Source organism: Onychomys torridus, chromosome 4, assembly GCF_903995425.1.
Source record: "Onychomys torridus chromosome 4, mOncTor1.1, whole genome shotgun sequence".
Classification (NCBI taxonomy): Eukaryota; Metazoa; Chordata; class Mammalia; order Rodentia; family Cricetidae; genus Onychomys; species Onychomys torridus.
In genome coordinates, this window is record NC_050446.1 from 136,409,366 (window position 1) to 136,421,560 (window position 12,195).

The following is a 12,195-nucleotide window of genomic DNA, read 5'->3' on the forward strand; positions in this document are numbered from 1 at the left end:
ATGTCCGGTGACCGCCCATCCAGCCCCTTCTCGAGAGGATTCCATTGGTTGCCCGTTCGCATCGCGAGATCACAAGCTCTCGCGAGAGGTGTCTGAGGCGGACGCCGGTGTGTCTACCTCCGCTTCGCGCCCCGCCCCCGCCTCCGCCTCCGCCGCCGCCTCCGCCTCCGTCTCCACCTCTATCTCCCGCCGTCGCTGCCGCCCCTCCCCGGCTACGGGAGCGGCCGCGGAGCCGCCGCCCAGACCCTGTCGCGCGGGAGGCGGGATCCGCACGGTAAGATGGCCGCAGCGGGCCCCGGCGGCGGTGCCGAGCGTCCTCACGGGGCTCCGGGGTGGGCCGAGGCGCGGAGGTCAAAGGTTGGGGGCCTGTGCCCGCCAGGCTGACCTGCCTCAGGTATCCGAAGCCTGCAGTGGGAGCCGGGATCGGGGAAGTCGGTCCTGCCCTTCACGGCCCTGCCCCGGAGCGGGAGGTCTGGAGGATGCTTCACTTGGGGTGCTGCCGGGACCGGAATAGTTTGCAAATGTTCCCATGTCTCTGATGAAAGCCGCAGTACAGCGGAGACGGGAAGGTGAAGATGCAGTCAGGTGCTTCGTTGAAAGCCTATCGACTGGGTGATCGCTGGATTTGGGCTCACAGAATCCTACAGGAACTATCGCCGGGTCTCTGTCCGCAGTCTTGCTTGGTAACTGCTTCGGGCTGCCGAGTGGAAATCGAGAGGAAGGGGCCTAATTGGGGCACATTTTCCCAGACTAATTTTTCCCTTCCCTGTGTATCCAGAATAAAAGTTGAATCGGTAAATTCTGCTGTTATCCTGTGGCTGTGGAGAGGCACCGTCCTGTGACAACCCCGTTGAGTTTCACTTCCCGCCTCCCTGGCTACCTTTCAGGCGCTGGGGCCTCCAAGTCCTCCAGAACGAGAAGTCCTATATGCCTCAAATTCTAAGCCCCTCTGCATTCTCTGCCCACGTTCTCCGAAAGTGGGCTTTGAAGCTTTAATATCTTATGTTTTTAAAACACTCTTGCTTAAATAACTTTCCTCCCAGTGTGTGTAAATGTGTTTCCCTGATTACTGTTTCCAGCGTGGGTCCCAGGACCTGTAATCCAGAGGACTACCACACCTCTCCAGCTGCCAGAGTTCGCTGCACCCAGACTTGCCCTGCTCCTCCAACCTGTTCTACTCGAATCCCTCCCACGTTGTTGTCCCATTTCTAAGACCTGGCACTTGAAACCTGCAGCCTCTGGTTGCCCATGCTTCTTCCTTTTCTCTTGTTCCTTCTCACTTAGTCCAGCAACAGCCGCCATTGATTTGGAGACCAAAACTTGATCTTGAGTGTCTGTTCTCTTCTGCTATCCCCTATGACAGCACTAGGATGTCTCTTTGTTGGACTGCTTAGCTCTCCCCACTCGGTATGCACTCCCTTGTCATCCCAGAAACCAAAGCTATCTTTCAACTTTATGATTTATTAAAGCAAAGTAGCTTATCATTTGCAGTGTGCAAAATAATATCCATGAGGTATATGTTAGTGACAAAGTATGAAAATGTTCCAGCTGGTGCTCCCAAGCTACCCCAGCTGCCTTCCTGTGGCTCTGCCATCCTGCCTTCCTCCCACATGAAACAATTCCTGTCAGATTCCATGTCTTTGCTTAAAAGTACTCGATATTTTGTGCTAAAGACGTTCATTTCCTGTTTGATTTTGCAAAACTCAGGTCACACTTGGACTTCTGTTTAACTTTTTTTTCCCTATTCAGTGTTGTTTTAAAGTGATGCACTACCATATTTCCTTCTAAAGTCTAAATACTCTGAATGTAAAAGCAGTATTTTAATTTTAGTTATTTTTGATATAGAGTCTCACCATGTAACTCTTGCTGGCCCAGAACTTGATCTGTAGACCAGGCTCAGACTAGCTATGAATTTAGAGAGAACTACCTGGCTCTACCTCATAAATGCTGAGATTAAAATTGTGTGTCACCCAGCCAAAACATTTTTTTTTTTTACCTATTTGTTGGCAAGACTTGATAACATCTTTTAGCTTTCTTTACACTGAGTGTGAATAAGCGTGTTTCACTGAATACATGATGTGTACTTGGACCGTGCTCCCTAGTCTCTGGAGAGGCTGTCATATATAAAGCAGACCAGAACTTGGGCCATATTATCTATGTGCAAGCTGCAGAATTCCAGATTCAGAACATACCTGCCCAAGGGTTTGCTCATGTCATCTATATAACTGCCTTCTTTATTCAGGCAGTTGAATGAACATTTTGAGTGGTGTCCGCATTTTTTGCATTGGTGTGCATTAGTGAACAGCACATCTTTGTTGCGTGTTGGAACCTTTCTAGGAAGCAGGGATACAATTGCTGCACTGCAGGAGGCATCATGTGCCACCTTATAAGGAGTGTTAAGTTGCTTTCACCACATGTGTGTTCCAACAGAAGAGTTGGAGAAGTTCTATCCTTCACTAAGACTTGTCTGCATTTTGTCTGATTGGTGCCTCCTTTTTTTACATCATGGCATATAATTTTTAGTATATAGCTCTCCAATGACTGCCCTATCATTCAAATCTAACCACCTCCTTCAAAGTATGATGATTTTTCTATCTGACCCAACCAATCTGATGTCTTGATCTCTTCATTTCATTAACTATACTTCCCACCCTTGACCTTCTTGATTTTACTCAGACATGTATTTTCCTCAGGCCTTTTTTTGCTTGTCTCAAGATTAAAAGTATCCTCCTACTCTTCCACTTCTTATTACATTGCTGTGTTTATTTTCTGAAATGATTACAGTGGGCATATAATTCTTCCTCAGTTGTTGTATCTTTTTCCTGTAGAAATAAATCATGAGTTATGCAGAAAAACCTGACGAAATAACCAAAGATGAATGGATGGAAAAGCTCAATAACTTACATGTTCAACGAGCAGATATGAACCGTCTCATCATGAACTACTTAGTCACAGGTAAAGGCTGGCTGTGAGGGTGCCACCACTTGGCCATAGCTCTCTCTTTTTAAAATAAGTAGCCCTTTACACCTGAAGCATAATGATATTAGGTTATGCTGAGACGTCATAAAAACACAATGTTAACTTGATATTTGTAAATCAAATGGACATGGCCTTTTCTAGCCCTAAGTGGTATAGGTCACATCCATAATCCCAGCACTTGGAAGACTGAGGCAGGATTGTGAGTTCAAGGCCAGCCTGTGCTGTAATGTGAGACCTTTTCTCAGCTTCCCTACTCCCTAAAAAATAAAAATAAAAAATACTTTTCCTGTCAATAAAATAATTGCTCCAGATCTCTGAGACCTTAAAGGAACATCCTTTTTTGGCTCTTGACAATTTTATAGTTAAGCCTTCAGGTTATTAAGAGTATTCTGGCTCAGAAGGCTGAAGCAGGAGGATTCTGAATTCTAGGCCAGCCTGGACTGCACAGCAAGACCCTGTCTAAGAATTTTTTTTATAAAGTTTGAGTAGATTTAAAGCCCAAATAATTGATATCTTCCGGCCAGCTTGAAAAAAATATTCTGGCCTGTTTCTAGGTGTGCCCAACTCAGAACAGTGAAGGTAAGGGAAATGGTGGAATGTGCAGAAAAACAGCACTTTGATGCTCCTGTTTAAGGGAAAGTTACTGTCAACTGGGGTGAAAAGAGTCAGCTATCCTGCCCTGTTTTCAAAAGCAAAGAGTGGAAGTCTTCCAGTAATCCTTATCTTCCTGCACCCCTCCAATTAATTTCTGCTAAAATTTCTTAGAAAGTGGCTATAGAAATCTTGGCCTACCGTTTCACCAGGCTTCTGTGGGTAAAGTGGCACCAAAGCACAGTGGCCCTGTAAAGATCCAACCAGGTGTCTGCCTCACCCGCAGTTGGCTCTGTTGCTCTGGCATCCTGACTTATAATCCCTGCCCTGAAGGTGTCACAGCACACAATGGCTAACAGTCTGTAACCTCCAGATGGAGGCTAGAGTTTTGGAAAGCTGCAAAAGAATAACAGCATTGATTATTAATCACAAAAAACGAAAACCCAAGTCCCTAGGAAAGTGGGATTATATGTAGGATCATTTTAATGGTGGTTGGGTTCTCTAGAGGTACAAAGTCTTAATTCCTGGTTATCTTTCCTAGCAGTGAAGATAGTTTTCTTTTCAGAGGGCTTTAAGGAAGCAGCAGAGAAATTTCGAATGGAGTCTGGGATCGAACCAAGTGTGGACCTAGAAACACTTGATGAGCGAATCAAGATTCGGGAGATGATTCTGAAGGGTCAGATCCAGGAGGCCATCGCCCTGATCAACAGCCTCCACCCAGAGCTCCTGGACACCAACCGCTATCTTTACTTTCACCTTCAGGTGAGCTTTAGAGTCTGATGTGGATGCTTGGTAAGTTACGTTTGTTTGCAAAGGCTCAGAAAGACATTGGCTGTTGGGTGTTAGTAGAGCATTGCTTAGTGTTGAGAAGGGGCAGGCTTTGAGATAACTGCTGCTTTGTGTACTAATATAGAAACTAACTACTTTTTAAAGATGTGTGTAGGAGGACCATCCTGGGAGTCCTTTCTTACTCTTACCCAGGTTCTGGGAGTCAGACCGAGACCAGCTTGACACAACAAGTGCTTCCACTGCAGCAGCTCGCCAGCCTCTCTTTTTGCTTTTAAAATGGAAACGTACTAACTTGGAGATGCTAGAAAAGTCTTTCCTTTGAAATGTCTTTTTTTTTTTCTTTTTGTGGTGTTGTGTGTAGAACCCAGGCCTTGACTGCATGCTAAACAAGTGCGTTAACACTGAGTTACACCCTCAGCCCCGTGAGATAGACTTTGGACCATGTGTGCACCAGCCAAAATTGGCTGTCTTTGCTGTTGACCATATTGGGTATCACCTACAAGGCTGTGTGCTAGCTCAGCGTGTCTGTCTTTGTTACTGACCAGCAACAGCACTTGATTGAGCTTATTCGTCAGCGTGAGACAGAAGCAGCGTTGGAGTTTGCCCAAACGCAGCTCGCAGAACAGGGTGAGGAAAGCAGAGAGTGCCTCACAGAAATGGAGCGTACATTGGCTTTACTGGCCTTCGATAGCCCTGAGGAGTCACCTTTTGGAGACCTTCTCCACATGATGCAAAGGCAAAAGGTAAAAGGCTGGTAAGGGAGAGCTCTGTTTGTGGACACTCAGGGGACTTGTGGAAAGATGGTACACATGCTGCATTTGTGATGGGGGTGAAACACATAGCCCTGGGCTAGGGTACTCCAGTAGGACACTAGCAGCTCCTCTCATCTGTACCCCTTTATCTTGTAAAACTAGGAGCAGCAGCATTGTGACTGTTAGTATCCAAAACCCTTTGTCAATTTTTTTCCTCTTAACCTTCTTTCTGTCAATTTAGAAATGAGTATCCTAAGTATTTTCAACTTAAGATCTGTTTATTCTTCTGAAACTTTTTCTTGTTCCTTCTGTGTACTGCAAACATAACAGTTCATTGCTTCCCAAGACCCATGTCTTCCTTTCCCCATGTGCTGGATCCCTCTCTCCTAGGGCTCTATCCTCTCCATACCATATTAGAAGGACTGCCCATCCTTGAAGATCTTGAGATGTCTCTTTAAGGCTTGCCTGCAGGGAGCTCACGTGACCATTGTGCCGCTCTTCTCTCTCAAAGTCCTTACAACACTTTTGTTTAAAAGGGTTAGGGCACTTGCTGACCTCATTGTGTCATTGCTGACCAAAGTGTAAGACCCCTTCAGATGAGGACCATTCAGGGTCCCTGCAGTGGCTTATAGCCACATGGTTAATGTGTTTTTAAATGAATAACAAGCTTCTTGGGTGTGAACAGTATCCAAATGGGCTGGAATATAGCTTAATGATAGAGTGCTTGCTTAATGTGCTTAAGGACCTGGATTCTATCCCTAGCACTACAAAAAGATGTCTTTAAGTATATATCAGACTTGCTGGTAGTACATGTATGCAGCCGTCTCTATTGGATGTGTTTCTTTTCTAGGTGTGGAGTGAAGTTAACCAGGCTGTTCTGGATTACGAAAATCGAGAGTCCACACCCAAGCTGGCAAAATTACTGAAACTGCTACTTTGGGCTCAGAATGAGCTAGATCAGAAGAAAGTAAAATATCCCAAAATGACAGACCTCAGCAAAGGTGTGATTGAGGAGCCCAAGTAGAGCCTGTGTGCGGACCCAGCACTGTCAACCAGCACAGGACTCATTCCCTTCTGTCTGTGACTGGCAGATTTGTCACTGCAGTAGAGAACCTTTCCCCCTGTCATTTTCTTTGGCTCTTACTGTTTAAAAAGGGGAAATGGCCTTTTTAAACACTGGCAAACCCATGATGGAAGACACCACCTCTGCCATGCCCTGCATCCTGAGCACTGCACACTGCAGTTGACTGTCCCAGTACTTCTGGTATTGCTGGCTCTGGAAGATCTGGTTTGCTGAGTGTGTGCTGCACTGCTAGGGAGTGTCATTTCAGCTGAAGGCCTCACACTCACAGCATATGAAAAGCACTGACGTTCTTTTGCTTTCTGCTAACTAGTGCAGGCAGGCAGTGTTTTATTTTCCTAGGTCTTATCAGGCCTTCTTCAAGTTTTTCCTTACCCCTTTTCTTCTTTTCTTTTCCTCCTCTTTGTGTTCCTTCATAGGAAAGAATATATAAATTTGTAAATCTTAATTCAAAGATAACTTGTGTGCGGGTATTGAGTTTGATTTAGTTCTTTACCTTTTGGTTTGGGCTGTGTGGCTTTTGGGAGGGGATGTGTGTGTGTGAGGGATGAGGCTGTGTTTTCTTAATTTTTTTAAATATATTTTTTGGTGCTGTATGTGATGAGAGATTCGTTCATAGTGGACCAATGAACCATCTCTTGTAGGCAACTTTGTTGAAAATAAAGATTTCTCTTTACTTCCAAATTGACCACAATGGCTTCTAAAAAATTGTCATCCACACAGCCCTCCTTTATTTGGGTGTCCTGTCTCTGATGGCATAGGGACAGCACCTTTACCCATAGCTGAAGGCCTAATTGAAAAGTCCATGTGCCTAGGGAATGCCCTCTGTGACAGCAAGGCAACCTGGTGTTGGTGGGGATGGCTGGGTGGTCTCAGGCTTCACAGGACTGGGTGTTCATGCTAGCTAGTTTGAACTTCTGCTTGGCAAAGTAGTTTCTCATCTTTTGCTTCTATGTCGGCAGTGCTAGTGTCCTGATTCTCAAGAGCTATTTGTTACCTACTCAGTGGAAGGCAGGAGGGCTATTCCTATGAGGCGTGATGTGCATGTGTAGATCAGTGATCTGAGTGTTGAGCATATATATATGTCATGCCAGGTACAGATGTGTTTGGTTGATTCTTGGCAGTGGCCCAGGCCTGATTGCGCCTTATTAGAGCAATGCTGAAGGCTGGGATGGGGATGCACAGATCCGCAGAGCCCTCAGCCAGTTATCCATGGATATGGATGGTAGAGATGACATGGGCACTGTCCATTGGTAGAAGCTCTTGCCTGACTGACATTAGAGCAAGGAGTTCTGGTGCTTATTGCTGACAAGCAGTGTCCTTAGTAACTACTGAATTTGGATTGTTTACCTTGTTCTTGAGAAGTACAGAGCATACTGAACAGCTAGGTCAGACTGGGTTTGTTCAGCATGCTGGCACCTAAGCTGCTCAGGTAGCACAACTAACCAGCTGCCTCTATCATGTCCATACTTCAGTATTCATTGGTATCTATTTTTCTCCCACAGGATACTTTCCTTGTTGGGATGGAATGAAGTGTCTTCCATCTCTCTGCTTTTACTACAGAAGGCAGGTGCTTTGGCAATATTCTTAGGATCACATTAACAACAGGCTCAAGGATGAAGTTGTTGCTGTCATTACGACCCCTCCCTGCCCCCCCCCCCCCCCCCCACTGCTCTTTTGGTCTGTGAGTAAGGAGTAAGCAGACTTCCTTCTCCTTACTTCCTAAACAGGTGGCTTTCAACATCATCTTCAGATGTAGCCTCATTAGGTTTGAGGATAAGAATAAGATAGAAGGAGTTACTGGAGAGATGGGTCATTGGTTAAGAGGACTTGACGGATAATCAGAGGGCCAAGAGTCCAGCACCACATAACAAGTCAGGTGTTCCCCAGATGCCTGCAACTAAAGCTCCCAGGGATCTGATGCTCTCCTTGGCCTCCACACACCCAGACATGCAGGTGCATGTCTGTACGTTCACACACAGACGATTTTCTTGTTGTTTGAGACAGGGTTTCTCTGTACCTTTGGAGCCTGTCCTGGAACTCACTCTGTAGACCAGGCTAGCCTCGAACTCACAGAGATCTGCCTGCCTCTACCTCCCAAGTGCTGGGATTAAAGGCATGTGCCACCACTGCCCAGCAATTTTTTTTTTTAAGGTAGAGGGAAAGGAAGTTTTTATTTTCAGGTAACTAGTAAGTTAAATGAAGCAGAAGTTGGAGGGGGAGAGGGGTATCAAGATACTGTGTCTGTTTTTAAAGAACTGTATAAAGCTAGGTGTGGTTGCTCTTGCCTGTAAATGACAGCATTCATGAGGCTGAGGAAGGATTTTTCCAGTCCAGCCTAGGCTATATTATATATGAGATCCTTAAACAAAATAGTACCAGATAGCCAGCATATTTGTATCTTTTTGTTCGTATAGCAAATCAGTTTGATATGTTCTTAAAACTAGAGGGCATGAAATGTATAGTAATGGGAAGTTCCCTCAGTAGATTATCCACAAATACATAAAAGAGGCTTGTTGCATGCATGAAATGTTACATGTCTATAAGACAAGGTGTTGACATCTTACCACTTCAGCCAGTCACCTAATCAGCCAACACCACAGATATCAGCAAGGCTGGAGGACTTCAAATAGAACTGCTTATTTATCCATGATCTGCTAGTGCCTAAACATCCCCTCCCAAGGGAGTACGTGTAGACTTCTGTTGCAACAGACAAATGAAGTTAAGCTACTTGAACATGCAGGATAGATTAGTTTTTCTGCTTGCCTCTTGAGTCTCACTCAAAAAAGTTGTTTATGGCTTTTTACAAAGTAGCTTTATTTCCTTTTTGCACCTTTTAATGGACAGTGCCTTGAAATAAATGAAATAAGAATATTCTGGCCAGGCAGTGGTGGCGCATGCCTGTAATCCCTGCACTCGGGAGGCAGAGGCAGGTGGATCTCTGTGAGTTTGAGGCCAGCCTGGTCTACAGAGCTAGTCTAGGACAGGCTCCAAAGCTACAGAGAAACCCTGTCTCAGGAAAAAAAAAAAAAAAAAAGAATATTCTGATACTCTGTTCCAACATCATAGAGCTGTATAAGGAGTAACCCCAGTTTGAAATTTTCTAAAGCAGGTGATTTTTACACACTAAAGATGAGGATTTATTAGTTTTGTCACTTGAATTATGGTTTGGAGTTGGTGTTTGAGACCTCTATAAGTGTATATAGCTGAAGAATAGTGTCTTGGAGATCAGGCCTGTAAATCTGAGGTGGGCAGTGTGATATCTTTATTTTCTCCTGTGCTATTAGTTTTAGAGAGGAAGAACCAGGGTTCCAGAAGGACTCTTACATGTTCAATAATAAAGACACTGATGTCATCAAGAGAATGAAATGGGATTCCCTTACAGGTTGTTGCTGTCCAGTCTCAGAATGAACAAAAGACCAAATTCCAAGTGTCAAGTGAACAGAGTGGTCTGTGTACACCCCTGCATCTAACACACTGAATTGTGTGCAGTGGACAACATGCACGGGTACAGTCTGATCACCAGCCTTCACTCACTGTTGCTTTGTTAACGTGTCTTGTTCTGACATCATGTGTATAGTTTTGTTTCACAAATGTGTTGCTTTTTTCTGATGCTTAGTAAGCTGGTTTGACAGCAATAGATGTGTAGAGTCTGTATAAATCCTTAGCTTGCTAGAGTACTCGTGCATACTTAACTGTAATTCTTCATTTGAGGGCATTTGTGACCCAGCCACACATCATCTGAGAAGTACAGATGAGTAGCTTCTGGCTTCCTGCTGTGATTTGTTATACAAGTTTTCATGTTTTTCCCTGAATGGTTATCTGAAAACTCTGCCGCCGCCCCGCAACTCTACCCCACCCCCCATTTCCCTGGAAAGGTACCCATGCAAGTCAGTGTAGAATTGGAAGAGCAGGAAGATGTATCTGCACTTTGGTTTTGCTCTGTCCCCACTTCAGCAGTGTTTACCTTATTGCAAGAAAGCTTCCAGACATCAAAAATACAAGCACTACCATGCCACAGCACAGTACCAGTCTACTCAGCTGACAGCTGCAGCATTCCTGGGCCTCAGGATGAGATGGCTGTGGGTGCCCTGTGCAGTATGCAGTGGCGTCCATGCTGCTGGCCAGTGTGGACCTCTCCATTGCCATTTTCTCAATCAGGCTTGAGGGAAATGCAGGGAGAAGAAACCTCCAAGGGCACCAAGCAGCACACTACAAAGGTATCCTGCACTGGGTGTGGGTGGTGATTGTATACAGGAAAGGGCCTGTACCATCCGTGAGCCCTTCATGGGAAGACCATCACTCACAGTTCCCTCATGCTTCCAGAGAATGATGCTAAACTTCCCAGTGGTAGTATCTCTTGTATGCTTGAATGTGAACTCTTGCATGTTGACTCTGAGGAGTTGGGACCATCTACCTATCATGAATGCTTTCCCTCAATTTGGGGATACTATCCTGACTTAAGACTTTATACTTACATGAAAGAACACAGAATTTGAATGGCCCCTGGTGTCATTACCTATCATGGACTCTGACACAGTTCTTTGTACTATGGGTAATATGTCCTAAAATAGTCTGCCTGTTCTGGAAGCAGACTATCTCCAGTGGTATTAAGTCCTGGGCAACTACTCATCAATGGGGTTACATGTAAATCTGGTGGACTGGTAGGGCAGGAATGTGTGGCCTCAGGCGGGTATGGTTGTTTAAAGGGCTGTAGAAGTCTGCTGTATCTGCATCTCATCCATGCCTCTAGATGAAGACCAAGTTAAGGGCCCAGTGTGACCCTAATACAGAAGAAAACTGCAGAACTGTTTGTGTCCAACTGTAATCAAGAGATGTGACTACAGGATGCTGCCTGTGTATAACTTCTTTTTTTTTTTTCCTTTAGATTTTTAAAAAAGTTATATGTATATACATAGAGTGTTCTGGCCGGATGCATATCCATGCACCATATGTGTGCCTAGTGCCCACAGAAGTCAGAAGAGTGCATCAGATCCCTTGGAATTGGAATTATGGACAGTTGTGAGCTGTAATGTGGGTTCTAGAAATCAAACTGAGGTCCTCTGTCAGAACAAGGGCTCTTAATCACTGAGCCATCTCTCTAGCCATTTGCATGTGACTTCAAGGGAGTTTTCTCTTGCCTGGCTTCTCTGAAAGTTTGATGGAGACTCTCGATTGCAGGGTTTTGGAAGATAGCTGCTACACTATATCCTGTACTACACTACTATCGTGCATGTGACTGTCCACTTCTTGAGTCTACTATGCCATGCATGACTGCCAATCTCCTAAAGTGGGACCTGCAATGCCTGGTAGATAGGTTCTAAACAGCTCTGACTTCCCCTTTCCTGTAAACATCTACAGGTTTCACCCATATGCATGCACACATGTACACACAGGAATTATCCCTTTTATAGGTCAGATATCTGACAACCTCTCTCCAGCTGGTTCTCAAAAGTAAAACAGGCCGACCTGTCACCTGGAACTCTGTTGTTAAGAGAGTGAGGGAGTAGTGGAGGTGGTACTGGTGTTTTTCAGCACTTTTGGTGTTTACAAGGTTTGGCTGAAGGCACCAGCACCCAAAAAAAAGCTGTTCCAGAGCCCCAGAGATCATTTTGTGAATGGAACTGGCCACGCACAAACATCTTTAGTCATCGTGATGTCGCTGTCTGGCTTCCCGTAGACTCAGACCTAGCTGCTTGAACTCTTCTCTACCATGTACACATTTGGCTTAGAAGGTGGATACAAATTATGTTCAGTACCAGAAGCTTTTTTTCTTCTTTTCAGATCTTAATTTTGTAGCCCAGTCTGGCTATATCTGTGCTGCAGACATGCAACACTACATCTGGCTCCTGAAGTCTTGTAGCTGGAGAGCTCTCCAGCTACAAAGTCTTATTTGTTACAGATGCCTGTCAATAACAGTGGAGTAAAATCTAATTATTTAGACTTCTCATCTTTAGAACTGTGTATGTTGGGTTACAGAAGAGACTTAGGCCCAGGGTAGTG

At 44.9% G+C, this 12,195-nt stretch overlaps 1 protein-coding gene across 2 annotated transcripts; it reads left to right on the forward strand.

Moving 5' to 3' along the window:
• The first annotated feature begins 60 nt into the window (after positions 1-60).
• On the forward strand, positions 61-6,881 carry Gid8 (GID complex subunit 8 homolog). 2 transcript variants are annotated; one of them, XM_036184843.1, is made up of 5 exons: positions 61-274; positions 2,829-2,955; positions 4,136-4,332; positions 4,905-5,102; positions 5,962-6,881. In XM_036184843.1, the coding sequence occupies exons 2-5, from the start codon at positions 2,838-2,840 to the stop codon at positions 6,133-6,135; spliced, it is 687 nt and encodes a 228-aa protein (XP_036040736.1). In that variant the 5' UTR covers positions 61-274; positions 2,829-2,837; the 3' UTR covers positions 6,136-6,881. The 2 variants fall into 2 exon arrangements, with proteins under 2 accessions (XP_036040736.1, XP_036040737.1); XM_036184844.1 differs by lacking the exon at positions 61-274 and adding an exon at positions 330-683.
• The last annotated feature ends 5,314 nt before the right edge of the window (positions 6,882-12,195 follow it).

Coding starts and splice junctions, on each gene's coding strand:
- Gid8 (XM_036184843.1), top strand. CDS start 2,838: ATGAGTTATGCAGAAAAACCTGACGAAATAACCAAAGATGAATGGATG. Junction 4,333..4,904: donor ATCTTTACTTTCACCTTCAG/GTGAGCTTTAGA, acceptor GTTACTGACCAG/CAACAGCACTTGATTGAGCT. Junction 5,103..5,961: donor ACATGATGCAAAGGCAAAAG/GTAAAAGGCTGG, acceptor TTTCTTTTCTAG/GTGTGGAGTGAAGTTAACCA.